Source organism: Lepidothrix coronata, unplaced genomic scaffold (assembly GCF_001604755.1).
Source record: "Lepidothrix coronata isolate B3197 unplaced genomic scaffold, Lepidothrix_coronata-1.0 Scaffold93, whole genome shotgun sequence".
Lineage (NCBI taxonomy): Eukaryota > Metazoa > Chordata > Aves > Passeriformes > Pipridae > Lepidothrix > Lepidothrix coronata.
In genome coordinates this window covers 1,045,276-1,060,019 of record NW_016690273.1, presented here as the reverse complement: position 1 = coordinate 1,060,019, position 14,744 = coordinate 1,045,276, and the positions used below count along the sequence as shown (strand labels likewise).

The window sequence follows — 14,744 nt, the reverse complement described above, 5'->3', positions numbered from 1 at the left end:
ATGCACACATGCATGGTGGGGAAGTGGAAGAGAGAAAAAAAAGAGATAGTTTAGGGGGAAGGAAGGCTTTTGAGATAGACAGTCTTCAAGAGCATTCTTTTATTTATTTTTCATCAGAAAGCTCAGGCTCCTCTGTCTCTGAGTCTCTATCATCTTCTTATAAGATGGGAATTGGAAAAACTTTTCACCTTTGTTTTAAGGACTCAAAATTGAGACTTCCTTCTTTTAATTCAAACGCAGATATAAAACAGCAAAATCTCAAAACTAGAAGGCACAGATATTCAAATGCACTAATTTTCTAATTATATCCTAAGATGTCTTCTGAGTCCCACATTCTTGATATGCCTCGATAGCTGAAAGGGCAATTTTGTGGGTTTTTTTAACCAAAATTACCCACTATTGTAGCCATAAATGTTATTATCATTACATCACACCACAGGTCTCCACACTTCTCTTTTCCCAAAGCCCAAGCTTTGTTCACCCAAAGGTAGGGTATATTCCCATAGGCAAAGAAAATGTTTTCTCCAAAATGTGTGTGTAAATGAGACATTTCAACTCAGAAACTTTAAAAATTATCCTGTTATCTCTCTTTTGGTCTTAACACCAAAACAGAGGGCAACAAGATTACTGATGAGCTTGCTGCTCCACGTGGATGCTGTTTCCTTTCCTTCCCACCACCCCTCTGCCCCTCCAGTGAATATTTTTTATATGTTTTTTTGATGTATGTTTATAATGATGAGGTGTCCAAAAACACTACATAAGATTTATCAGAGTTCTGTAGTGGAAACATTTGCAAATCAAAAGATCTATTGCCTGTTCAGTAAGCTTAGTTTCCAAGAAAGCAGAAAATATTCTCACCTCCTCGGTTTTCTTTCAATTTACTGTTAGACTCAGTTTCTACTTTCTCGGAGAGATTTGAAAAGAAACTTGTATAAATTTAGAAGTGCACCACGCTGGAATTATGAGTGGCCATAGAAGATGAGCCTCTATATATGTATTTGGAGGTAGGATTTAATAAACCAAGGTGTGTGGTGCAGATTTGGTATAGACCATTTACCAGATGTGGAGAACAATCAATCACAGAGATTTACAACTGGAACAAAAATGGAGAAAAAAGGTGAAAAAAAGACCACTGAAGAAAGAGAGTGGACACAAGGGATAGGAATCCAGGAAATGCAGAGTGTAAGATCATAACTAATGAGAAAATGAGACCAGGGTGGAAAAATCTGAGAATCTACTGAAGGGAAGCAGCACAAGTACAAAAGTGATTGGAATTGCCTACTTCCAGGACAAACAGCAAGAGAGGCCAAACAGCTTGTAGAGTTGGGAAGTGAAGAGATCAAGCAGCAGGCTTAAACAAACAAAAGAGAATACTTTTCCCTCAAAGCACGTAACTCAATTCAGAAACTTGTTGCCACAGGTTACTGGGAAAGCTAAGATGACAAATGTTTTGAAATGGGACTGGACGAGCAGGCGGAATATAAATAATGTTATAGTTAGGAAAGGTGCAGTGGGACCTTTGGTCTTACACACTGTAGGAGATCTTCTGTTTGAAAGCACTTTTCAAAATACTAATGAGGATGTAACTTGGTCTTTCAGCTGCCTTTATTTGCAAAAAATAGCTTGCCTAAGAAAAAAGTACAAACTAGAGAGGCTGAAGACAAAGGAATATGTTATGACCCTTTTTATTCTTCAGAGATAATAAGTAACTGGCTCAAATGCTTTGTATGTATAATATGGGCAATATTATGTATGTAATGTATCTATAATTAGGGCAGTAAGAACTGCCTTGACCATCCACAGCTGCTGATTCATATTAATTTCCATATTGCTCTTCTAAAGAATTGCTACATGGCACATTACAGCTCTGAATATTTCAGTTAATTTAATGCTTGTCTGTAGATTGGCGTATCGGGATATTTCACCAAGGTTCTCCATTTCAAACAGGTCTGCAAATTGTCAAATGCTGCCATGAAGAAGGTTTCTCAATGATGTGGACTTGTGTCACTCACTCCAGTGTGATGATGAACTAAGTCTTCAGCAGTGACCTCCAGAGGTTATGAACTACTCCTGCATAAATCACAGGTGTTATCTTCAGTTTGATTATTATGGACCACCTCCTTCCTCTACTCCAGCTAAGTCAGTGCACTCATTACCTAAGCTTTGCAAGTAGAATCTCTGGTTTTGGGCAGAGCAACATGAGTCTGACAGTTTGCTCTGTTTGCTGATGATTAATGACAAGTATTTGGACAAAGGTAAACAAAAATTCTTAATAAATTGGAAGAGAGTGAAAATTGCCTGGGGCACATTACCAAAGAAAGGGTGTAATATATCTAGCCAGAATGTGCACTTCTAAAGCACCAGGCTTACCAATTAGAATACAGAAATGACAACAGCTACAGGCACTAAAGCTTGTGCCTTTGTTACTGCAAGAGACAAATGTTTGAGCAAACTACGTCTTGCCTTTGTACTTCTGCCTATAAACTCTGACTTTGTGCCCACCCTCCTGCTTCACAAAGTATTATATGACATTCATTATTAACAATAAATGTTAAGAAAAATTAAATTAGCATTCATATTGATTCAGCAAAGCAGCATGAGCATATTTAATAGTCCATGCCGTTAACTTTATTCAAATTTGTTCAATTTCTCTGAAGTCCGATTCCTTTAATTATACTGCAAATCTAAAAAGATTTTTTATTTTATCAGACACTAATTGCATTGGACAGATTGCCACTCATCGCTTATAGCAATATTTATTTCCAGTGCTGTCCCTTAACATCAAAACAGTTTTACCTCATCATCACTTACTGTGGAAAAAATACTACTTTTCTGTACAATTTTGTGTCTAGGTTGGTCCAGTTAAAGGCATGAGACACTCTTTGCTTAGTTTGTATAATTAATATATACAAATACTTTGCTTGCCTTTAACTTCTAATTATGATAAACTATTCCTTCTATTTTTTAGGCAATCCTCTCTCTACACTAAAGCTGCCTAAATCTTCTCTCAGTTAGGAAGATAACTTAAGGAACTGACAGAATTATTAGATTGAGTACCACTGAGAGGGGGATTTCATAGGGGGGGAAAAAAGAATAGAAGCCAGATGAAGCTTTTATAACATTAACAAACAGAAAGACAGAAAATCTGTCAGAGTAGAAGTGAAAAAAAGGAAAAAAAATGTAGTCCACATCAGAGTATCCATTAGAAAAGAAAAGCTCTGAATCAGGTTGTACTCCCCTGCCTCTGCAGAGGATACCTTCCATTGATGTCCTCTGTTTCCTCACATGGAAAATCTGGCATGTGCTTGTATTAGAAACCTAACATTCAAAGTAGAGAAGGCATACTTATGGGATAAATCAATTCTAGCAAAGAAGTAGGACAAAAAAATTACATCAACACATTAAGCACAGGGGAAGGGATGAGAAATCAAAGGATGCTTCCAGATATATTTAGGAAGATAAAAAAAAATACATCTTCTATTAAATGGAAGGATGCATCTCAGAAAGTGATAAAAAGTAGGTTTTTTAGCCCCCAGGGAAATAGAGAGAAAATATTGTATAATTTGGGGAGGATTATGTTTCACTAGAGACATTCATGAATATAATGAGCTAAAGAAGGGATAAGGCTGCTTAAATTGATCTATACAACTGATTGTTCTACACTTGATAAAATAATTGTGTCAGTCTCCTCTGTACTTAAAATAAACCTAACAGCTCTGAAATGCAGTCAGTTGTTAAGCTCTAAACATCATCTCATACTCTGTCACGTTACTCTCATTGTTTCAGAAGCCTCGGAAGCACCTGACATTTACCTTCTCCAGTTCCAACACTGGCACTGCAGAAATGCAATTAGGAAAACTCTGGTACTCATAACAGAAGAGGTCAGCAATGAGGGAGCTAAACCTGATAACGTGCCTAATGTGCTGCCAAACACGACAGAACACCTCCCTGATAATGAATGATTTTACAGACTGCCACGAAGTTGTTGCAAGATAATCAGACCGACAGGGGGGCACGCCACTGTGAGAAAGACACACAGGAAATGGTGAAGTATTCTTTGGTAGAGGTGTATTGCAGAGTCATCACTGATGGGAAAAAAATCTTACCGTTATCAAAGGCCGTATTTTCAGAAATAATCACGTAAGTAAATTGGGCAGAAAAGGTGAATCACAGAAGTTTCAACACATGGCAAGCGCAGAAGCCATTATCTCGTCACAGGCAGTGCACTTTGTGCCTGCAGCCAACAACCACCACATCACCACCTCCAGGATGAAAAAAAAGACATTTTTTTCTTTTTCTCTTCTTGTGGTAACCAGTGTAAGTCGAGGTTAGAGGGTTTAGTTTTTCTGCTTGCCTTTAATACAGAAATACTCAGGCAGCGGCACAGGTTCTGTGTTCCTCATGCAAAGACCTCCTCCTTACTTGTGCCACTAATTCTATATAAACTAGTAGTGAACTTTAAGAAAAATGAAAAGTAATCTAAGGGTTTCTTTTGACAAATGACATTTCATCAACAGTGCCAATAAATAGCTCCTTACTGAAAGCAGCACTTATTAGAAGTTTTATGCCAAATACCTAAAGGCAGGTTAAACCTTGAGTGAAAAATGTTTTTGAGACCTTACAACCATCAAAGAAACATGTATTTGTTATAACCAAATTAATCATGAGTAAATATAATCTACATAATTCTCATGTCTATTTACAGATATCATTTTCATTAAATTTTTTCATTTTATTTTGTCAGTTGTAAGAAGTCACATTTAAAAAAAAAATACACAAAAAAGTACCTTCATGAACTACAGTGGAGCTTCTTCCTTTACATTCACTTAGATTAAAATTCAAATTATGGAAATCATCATCTTCCAGGAATACATACTTGTGATAAGAAAACATCATGTTTTGAGACTGCTAGATCCACATTGCAAGGCTGTATTAAAGGTAAATCCTAATTTTGTATTATAGTTTCTCCCATACCTGTTATATCAATCTATTTCATGATCAACTTGGAAGGCAGTTATTCCTTTCATGGGACCCATATTACTGTCTAATTAATTATGGGAAAAAAAATCAACTGGAATTTAATATGAACCTTCCTATTTTTCAATTTTATTAGAAGCAGTATAATGAATTAAGGACATGACATAGTTTTGACGATTCACTGTAACAATAAGCCAGATGACGACAAGCTAACTTGTATAAGCTGAATTTTCTCAGTAGCAGGCTATAACTTGTGTGAAGAATCTGATCTCCCGTCTTTGACGGTCTATAAAAAACTAAACAGAAAACTTCAAACACTCATCTGTCTGGTATTTCTCTCCATATATCCTTTTGTGACCAGCTTTACCTGAACAGTTGGGCCTGAGGCAAGTGTTTTTAAAACAGTACCTACATACTGCAAAACATTTTTACAGGTGCTTACTTACCAAAAAGTTCACAGCGTAAGCGACTATATTTTGTTTAAACTGTATGAAGAGAGGCATGATAACAGAAGAAAGATAACATCCGTCCCATAACTAGGTGACAGCATAAATAGAAGTGCAATTATACTACCGACTTTTTTCTTGCTATTCTTTCTGTAATGACCATAATGTCATTACAGAATGTTCTGTAATGACTGTATTGGCTTGAAATGTTACATATGCATGACATGCACTAACAAGAACACACTCACCATGTACTATCAGGACATATTCTGTGCTGTTTCGGCCAATAGGATTTTTTGCTTCACATCGGTATGTGCCATTGTCTGTTTTGTTTAGGAAACTGATGCTTAGAACCCTGCCATTGACAACCATTCTCTCTGGATCTGGCAGTTCTCCGCCGTCCTTTGTCCACAGTACTGGTTCTGGCCTGTTGGAGGATCCAAAGCAATGCGTTTATTTAGATACATGAAACATGTATATGCAACATATGCATCAGAAATAGTAGCATCGGAGACTCATGAGTAGCAACCGACCATCAAAGAGTATTCAATGACAGTTTGAATTACTGGATATAATGAACTGTCACTATTACAACCTCACCATCCCAGATGTCAGACAGTAAAGAAAGTGAAAGAACAAGCAGAGAAAAGAAGAGAAATCAAAAAGGAAGTAGAAGAGTACTGGAACAGGCCAAGATCTTTTCTAAAAGAAAAGATTAAAAAACTATTAAAAAATAGTTCTTGCAAGGTTTTAGGGCCCACAGTTTGGCAAGGTGCTTGGCAAGCTAAGTGAAAGCAGCTTTCTGTTTGTGTGATGAGCAATGTGGTTCTGTGTGGGTGGCAGGAACTGGAAATCACTCGAGCAGGGTGGGTGAGGTACATGTAAGTAATTTGTAAATGGATTCTCAAATTAGGCCATTCACATTCACAAGTACACTCCCATGCGCCGAGGGTTTTCCCTGAACCAGGCTGATCAGTCTCAAAGCAGCACATCTTACACACAATCTAAATTTGTTTCAGTTGCTGCATTGTGTCACAGACCATCCCTTTTCCCACCCTTTCTGCATCCTTCCCTCAAATAATTGCCTGTTACACGTTATCACAAGCGATTTAAGATTTAACTTAAAATCCTGCATTTCCTTCTTTTGCGAAACTTTTCCTCTTGTGCCTCGTGCACTTGCATCAACCAGGCCAAAAGCAATGCACTGGCAGTGATAACCCCCTAGGCAAGTTAAGGGCACCACAGAGAAGGGAAGTGACCATCCTGCAGATTCACATATTCCCAGATTCACACCTTCCCGCTGGCAAGTGATACCTCACTCTTTCCTAAGGACTCTCAAGAGGGTCCCCAGTTCAGATTTGCCTAACAGACAGCAGGATGTGTTTATTACTGCTATGCAGTCTTCACTCACACATAACAAGATATACTTTCAAATTTATATGAGGCAAATCACCAAAAATGCAGACTCGTGACTGAGAATAAAAAGTTGGCTTCCTGAATCCTGCCTGTGTCACAAGCAGAGCATCTCAGGCCCTTAGACACTGATCACTCAAGCAAGATATATTACAGCCTGGGGGTTCACTGATACCTTACTTGTAGCTGGTAGCTCTGTACACTGTAACCCAAATATCAATCTCTTTTGGGTACACTGTTTAAGTGATTTCAGTCCAAAGCTGTTCTAGATTGGCACATATATTTGATAGGAGAGCATTACATTATATTATCCTATCGAAATATGCAGTTGTATGACTAAGTAATAAAACAAAATATGATACAGTGTTATAAAATTAGCAGTTGCCAAAATGGTCACTAGTCTTACTCAAGAAATAGTTCCTTTCATTAATTTAAGCAGGTGTTCAAAGCCTATTAAACTTAATAAGTGTTAAGAATAAGAATTAAACCTAAATATTTAAGGAGAAACATTTTGCCAAAATGTAGCCTCATGCACAGAAAAATAGCCCTAATGATTTCAATGACATGATTTTCTTTTAAATTAGGCAAGACATGAAAACAGGGAATTTTTCTGAAATGCACTTACCGCTATATAATTCATTTAATTCTTTAAAATAAAAATACCGTGGGTCCCTTCCAACTCAGAATATCCTGTGAACATCTGAAACATTTATCTTGAAACATAACAGATTTATACATGTTTTAGTGATATTTGTTTGACACCCTGCTAAAACATCACTGAACTTAGACTGGCTGTTCTCTGAAGTTATGACTTTTTTTCGGAAAATCATATACCCAGAGAATAAAGCAAGGATTAAGAACTGTTGGTGTAATGGGCCTTATTTACACCTCACCATAAATATGTCATAATACTCCTCCTAAGTGCACTTCCATGGACTGGTATCTAAACGCACATGACAAACAACACACACACCTCCTCTCTGCTTAGTGTGAGCAGAGACTCTCGATGTCCACGCTGCTGCAGAAACATCGCCCTGCAGAGTTCCCAACATCAGGGTGTGATTTGCTTTGATGTGTTAAGGCGGATTCGTTCAATTTTCTAGCAAACTCCCCATTGCCCTCATTGTTTCCCCTTTACCAGCTCACTGTGAATCTGCAGTCCCAGGAGTGGAGACTCTGAAACACTTCTGCTGCAATGTGCACCATTACCTGCACAAATGGCGTGTTAAAGCAACTTCTGTGCAGTGGTAATTTATGGAACTTACGTTTTAAATTGAAACTAGATGGCGTATCCTAGGGGAAAACCCATAGGATAACAAATAAGTATGAAATGGAGACTTAGATATAAATTATTCAGGGGCTCTGTCACATTGTAATATACCAGCTGTAGTCTTACACAGAGCACTTAGCTGTGGTTGCAAAATGATGTGCGGCAGAAAAATCACGGCTTAGAGAGAGGCAGATCTGCATACTGTGGATGTTGGGGAAGCTGCTAATTAACAGTTAATATTAAGCCATCCTGTGCTGTATTGGTGGCAGCAGCAGAACAATTCCTGGGCAGCAGGCCCATAGTCAACACATCCTGGTCACCGGGCACAGCTCTCAGGCACGATGGTGCCTAAAGCAGCAGTTCTGTCACAACCACAGAATTAAATTTTGCCTGTGCTGCTGGGAAGCTTTGAGACACTCTGGTCTAAATGATTCACCAGTTAGGCAGGAGTGAGCTAAGAACATGAGACATGCTCATGCACCCAGGCCATCGTGCTGCTGTGGTCAGCGACAAGGAGATGGTTGTTTAAGGAAAGCACATGAGTACGTCCCTTTTCTGTGGTCCATTCCTCCTGCACTCTGCCAGCACCCACAATCATTCTGTCAGGGATGCTAGAGGGCACATCTCTTGTTCTCTTTTGTACCTACTTGGTATTTAGACCTGTTGCCTATGAATGTCACTAATATCTTTTGGAATCTGCTTATAATGTCCATCAACCCAGCCTCTCGTAGCAATGAATTCTGGAAGTTCCCTACCTGCTATGCAAAAATGTATTTACTTTTATCTGTCTTACACTGATCTCCTAGCAGTGGCAATGAATATTGCAGGATATGGTAAGTAACACTTCTGCATATTATGATCTTGTTATAAGTTATGACAGCCTTGTACTTAGCAGGCCCCTCTCTCCCCCTCTTTCTCTGTTTGAATTTGATACATTCTGAGATTGTCAGCAGGGGAAAAAAAAATTCAAAAAGAAAGGGCAAAGGAATTTTAACTTTAGAGTGTATTGGCTGTTCTTTGATAATTGCCTTGGTACCTTCATTGTCCAAAGTACAAATGCAGCTGAAGCACTAATGGGGAAGCTTTCCTTTTCTGACACAAGGCACAGACAAGTTCAAAGTCCCCATAGTTTATCCTGGGTGCAAACCCAGATAGAGATTTTTTTCTCTTAGCCAACATTTTGACTTAGGTTTGACACACTAAAACACCTGACAAATATGTACACTCCTTAATATCACACATTTTTCCTCATTGCACAAGTCTCTAACACTGCAGAATTTCAGTGCTTTTTTTCATACTAATGGGCTGCTCTAATGCTACCTATCCCTGCATGGACTGGAACAAATAGGGTGTCCCTGTGCCTTGGGTTTGCTCTTACTTCAAGCTGAACCACACCTAGCCATTTAATACCTATTTTTCTTCAGACAATCCTGAAAACATCTCCCTTGGAGCCCAGCCCCTATAAAATCAGAATAAACACTTCAGCCACTAATGCAGTTGCACGCTGCTCCCTTCACACGTCTCCTGGCACAAACAAGCTCCCTGACCCGCTCTGTCCTAACAGTAACACGCAGCCTGTTAGTTACAATACACTAACCCAAAGAACTAGTCTGTCCTCCCTTTTCTGCTGCATTGGAGAAGAGCTGCTTTTCTATATCTGCGGTTTAATCCCTCCCACGTGGACGTGGCTAAGTGGAAATGAGCTGTGCTACCACTGAGACCCTGCACTGGGCTGAAGGAGGCAGCAGAGCTGAAGCACCAGGGTGCTGTCTGCTTCCCCAAAGCACAGCTCTGCTTCTGGCTTACCCATACCGATTTGCTCCCGGTGTGACACCTTTTAAAACAAAAACCAAACAAATTAAGCATGCTGTACTGATGAATTACTTCCACAGACACAGCTCAACTGTGGCAGCTCCTGATATTTCTTTGACTGGTACGTATGGCTTTTACTGATTTGACTTCGCACCCAGCTGCTCACGGTGGCACTATCAGGACTGTGTTAAACAGAAAGAAACCAGAGACACCAATCACAAGCATTATGAACAGTAATGTCTCTGCCTGCCCCCCAAGAAATCTGAACTCTATACTTCCCCTGATGAACTGTTAAATGGGTTTAGATTTCATTATAAGTTATGTTTAATCCTAATGGAAAAGCCCAGAAGCATTCAGTGACTGACTTATAAAAGGGAACTGTTTTTTAGGATAAATAAATGATTTTGTTGCATGTCTTCCTGTTAGCCTCAAAACCTGACATAAAAAGCAACAAATTTTGGTATTCTTTCCCAGTCAAACTGAAATGGGACTCAATGAAGGTATCAAAACACTGGTGTGAAGTTGCACAATGACTCATGTTTTATACTGTGGAACAGGAGTTTTCTTGCAAGTAGTTGAACAAAGAATTCGTAAATAGAGCAAAATTGTTTTCTAATCTTGAGGTTAAGAAAACTTTTTTTGCCAAAATAAAACTAAGGGCAAACTGAAATGTGTTGGGAAAAAAATGTTTTCAAAACAAAAGTCAGATTTGATTAGAAAAGAACATTTGGGCACTGACACCTTTTCAACAAGTGTTTCCATAACATGAAAGTCAACAGTTATATTTAAGTCCACACTAATATTTTCTTTTTATAACTGTGGCCTTTAAAATTACACAGTAATATTTAAAAAAAAATTTATTTTCCATCCCCTCCTCCATTCTTAACCAAAGGACTATGATGTTTCAGTACTTTCTTATAAATCCTCCTTTCTAGCGATATTTTTATACCCAACTATTATAGTTAACTTACCCTTCATTTAAAAATGATACATATATCTATTGTATTAGCTCTTCCTTCTCAACAAAGTGAATTTGTGCAATGCAATTCAGTTGCACTTGGAAGTTCTTGGCTCTATTCATTTTTTTTTTCCCTTTTCTGATTTTTGGGTACAGAAAGGTCATGTACAAAGTGTTCTTCATGGAGACCTTACTAAACAACACTTGGATAAGTTTCTGGCCCTTAGTAATAGCACAGGATAACCTTTCTGTTTCCATAAGATCACAGTCAAAAAAAAACCCACAAAAAAACCCCAAAAAACCCCCCCCAAAAAAAACAGACCAACAACAACAAAAAAAATGCCACCTTTTTACATGTTCAGTCTCACTGAGGATATTATCATCCAACTGAGTAGCTAAGTATCCTGTCAAAATTTTGTAGCCGGTGTGGGTAAAAATAAGAAGGATGGAAGAAGAATTTGAGGAACACTAAAAAGACAACTACACTCATTATTTGAGTACAGCCCTCTCAAACAATACCTTTTACTTCTCTAAACAGGGTTACACTTGTAGTCTCTGAAATCTATAAAACCATAATCTAGTGGATATGTTCAAATGAGTAATGGAAAAGGTATCACAACATTTATCAGAGCGTTTCTTGTTGAAATCCTGCCGCAAAGTTACAAGTCATCCAAGGGAACGATTGCTTTATTAATTGGAAACATAGTTTCTCTGTAGCAAGAAACTGGGTTTTTAGCTTTGTCAGTTAATCATCCAGTTCAAAGCCTAAACCCTGAGGGAACCTCTTGTTTATATAAAGCCTCAGTCTGATGAGTCATTTTGGGATGAGCTGTTTTGGGAGCATTTCATTTATCAAAAACATCAATACCCACAGTCACTGGTCTTTCATAAAAGGCTTGGATAGATGGTTTTTATTTTATGAGATTAGAACTGTCTGTGATTTTGTAGCTCTGCAAAGCCTGAGTAACCTTCATACAGTGTTTTTCTCCCCAGAAGAATTAGTAAAGAATATCCTAAGTACCTTTAATGAAGTTCTCTCTTTTTTTTTTTTTTAAGAAGGAAGCTTTGAACATCTGAATTGTCTATTATATTTCTCTCTATTTTTCTTTTTAAGCATCTCAACTGACATAAGGTAGCCTAGGAACATTTGTTATATCCTATACTAACGTTTTTTAAATGGTTAAGAATTAAATTACCAAAATAGATTAAAAATGAGGTGGCAACAAACTATGGATTTCCACTTCTTACATCATAAAATTTTGACAAGAATTTAAGCTATAAAGACAGCAGGAAAAACAAGAAATGCTGAAGACTGTTGCAGTGTATTATGCCTTTAAAAAAGTTGCTTAAATAATAAATATATAGAGATAATAAGATTCTCAAATGGTGTTAGTATTCATCATTTACAAGAAAAACAAAGAGAACCCCAAAAATTAGAAGGAAAAAAATAGAGCACAAAAGGAAAGCAAACAATCCAAACCAAACCAACCAACCAAAAAACCAACCAAACACCCTTCATTCCTTGCCTTTTGTCCTAGATACAGATAAAGCCTTTGTTTTGTTCATCACAACTGTACTTGGGTGACAGACCTCCCTGCTTGTAGCTTGCCTTAGATAAATTCACCTTCACTGGATTACAGGTACTAACCATGTTGATGTGATAGACTAAATTTGCAGATGAGAGTCCTTATCCCTCAGCAGACTGTGACATCACCTGCTTAAAGTGAATCACGAAGAGTATTTTCAAAGCAAAGATATTTACCATTTTACCCAAAGATACAAATCTATCTTGTTACAGGGCAAAAGAGTAATTTTTTGCATTCATATTTCCTCCCATCTACACTCCAATCTTTCCTTGCAACCTCTTTTAAGGTTCCTTCCAGGTCAAAAACCTTTGTCTGTAGGAATCTGACTATTATACCAATTATAATTGGAACTTTGAAACCACTTATCTGTAGCTTTTCCTTTTGCAGATATCATGTACCTTCCCCCTCTCATCCTCAAAATGTTTCCTTTGTTAGTCATTTTCAAGAAGGCAAGGCAATATCAGACTAATATTCTGAAAAGTGCATAATCTATATATATATATACATATATATATATGTATGTATATACGAAGTTTCTTACCTAATTCCTATATTATTCACTATCCTCTCAAAGAAGTGCAAAAACCCTGCTGTGAATAACATTTTGGAGAATGGCTTTCTCATAGTCATGAGACAGATCAACAAGAGAACTTATGTGAAATCAGAAGACAACTTATCAGTGAATTGTATCAGAAATATCCCTTGTATTCTACTATTGGAAGCAGCAGGGAGGCTAGAAATGGACAAAAAGATTGCCTAAAAAAAAAAAAAAAAGAAACCCAACCAAAGTTTGTGAGTGAGATGCCACAGGGATGTGCCCAGAATTTCATTTAAATAAAGTCCAAATCCATTGCCACATGAAAGCACACGTGGGGGAGTCCCCTACTTGTTCACAAAGAACCGTCCTCCCTCAGGCAAGTTTAATGCAGGAGGAGACACCAAAGCAGTGTGCTCACTGCTGTGGGTGATCCACTGTCCTCCCATGATCCCCATTAGAAGTGAAAAAACGGTTCAGGGAATTATGGCTCATTACCAAGAGTCACTGTGTGTGTGTTGGAGAACCAGGGTCTTGCCAGGGTTAGTTTGGTTGTGCAATTCCCTCTTGCCTGCACACAAACGTTCACAGTGGGGAAAAAAAGAATCTTGTGCTTATACCCTCCACTTTCTTGACACAAATTAAGATTAAAAACATTTCATGCTTTCTAAGGGGCTGTTGATTTTCTCCAACCTTGTTCTTGGGCATCTCTGTCTGCTGCTTCCTCAGAAGCAAGTGGGAGCTCTGCAGATGTGCTAATTTTAATGGGCTTTCATAGCAGAGAACAGGAAGGGCCTTCAGCTGCCCGGTCTGTATAGTTCCCATCCTATAACCTCTCCCTCTTCTATTCTATTTTATGCAAATCTCTCCCACATTTGTCATATACTCCACCTACTTTCGAACTTCTGGTGTCTCATTTTGCCCCAGCTCTGATTTTTGCATTCTCTGAATCTGACCAACTTCCCAAACAATAGATTGGACATTTCCACTCTTTTATTATTTCTCAAGACATTTCTGCACCAGGCAAGCAATTATACTCATAAAAGGCAAAATTTGCTGAACTACTTTATTTTTGCCTTCCCTCATCAGGAATCAAGAAACACAAAACAGAGGAGAGAGGAAGAGGCTGCCATATTCCAAATTTTCAAGGCCAGCCCATCACTTGGGAGCAAATGGAAATGAAGAATACAGGCACACTGATGCATACCATAAAGAAGAAAGGTAAACCTCTTTTAAATACACCATTAGGTCAGGGAATAGGCAATTACTTCATTTTGTTTCAGAATAAATCTGAAAAAGATCTGGATATTTTAATGCATTTTTAGTAGTTCAAACCAAAATGCCTAATATTTTAGAATATTTTTATTAACCAGCTAATAACCACACTTTTTTATATGTATTTTAAAGTCCTAAGCTCAAAACATCTCAAGTTCAGAGGCAACATTATAACCTCTACAGCTTACAAACAGGTTTCATAAAAAGTGCTTTAAAATCTTCTGTCTTTAGAAAACAATGGTACTTATGGATATACTGTTCATTTTATGTTGCCAGTTTATAAATAATTTATATTTCTTTTAAATTTTGACTGGGCGAAAAAAGAAAAGTCCTCCACAGAAGTGTAACATCACTTTCAAAAAGATTCCTGAGGGTAAAAAGGCAGAAGGAGAGGTGTAGGCCAGTACAGTAGAAGGAAAGGGAAAGGGAAAGGGAAAGGGAAAGGGAAAGGGAAAGGGAAAGGGAAAGGGAA

At 37.9% G+C, this 14,744-nt stretch overlaps 1 protein-coding gene across 3 annotated transcripts in view; it reads right to left on the bottom strand.

Moving 5' to 3' along the window:
* Positions 1–14,744, bottom strand: part of CADM2 (cell adhesion molecule 2) — a 609,843-nt gene that overhangs the window by 63,764 nt on the left and 531,335 nt on the right. For all 3 annotated transcript variants that reach the window (XM_017821926.1, XM_017821928.1, XM_017821927.1), the window contains one exon: positions 5,672–5,850. In XM_017821926.1, coding sequence (XP_017677415.1) covers positions 5,672–5,850 — 179 coding nt within the window. The remainder of the gene's footprint in view (positions 1–5,671; positions 5,851–14,744) is intronic.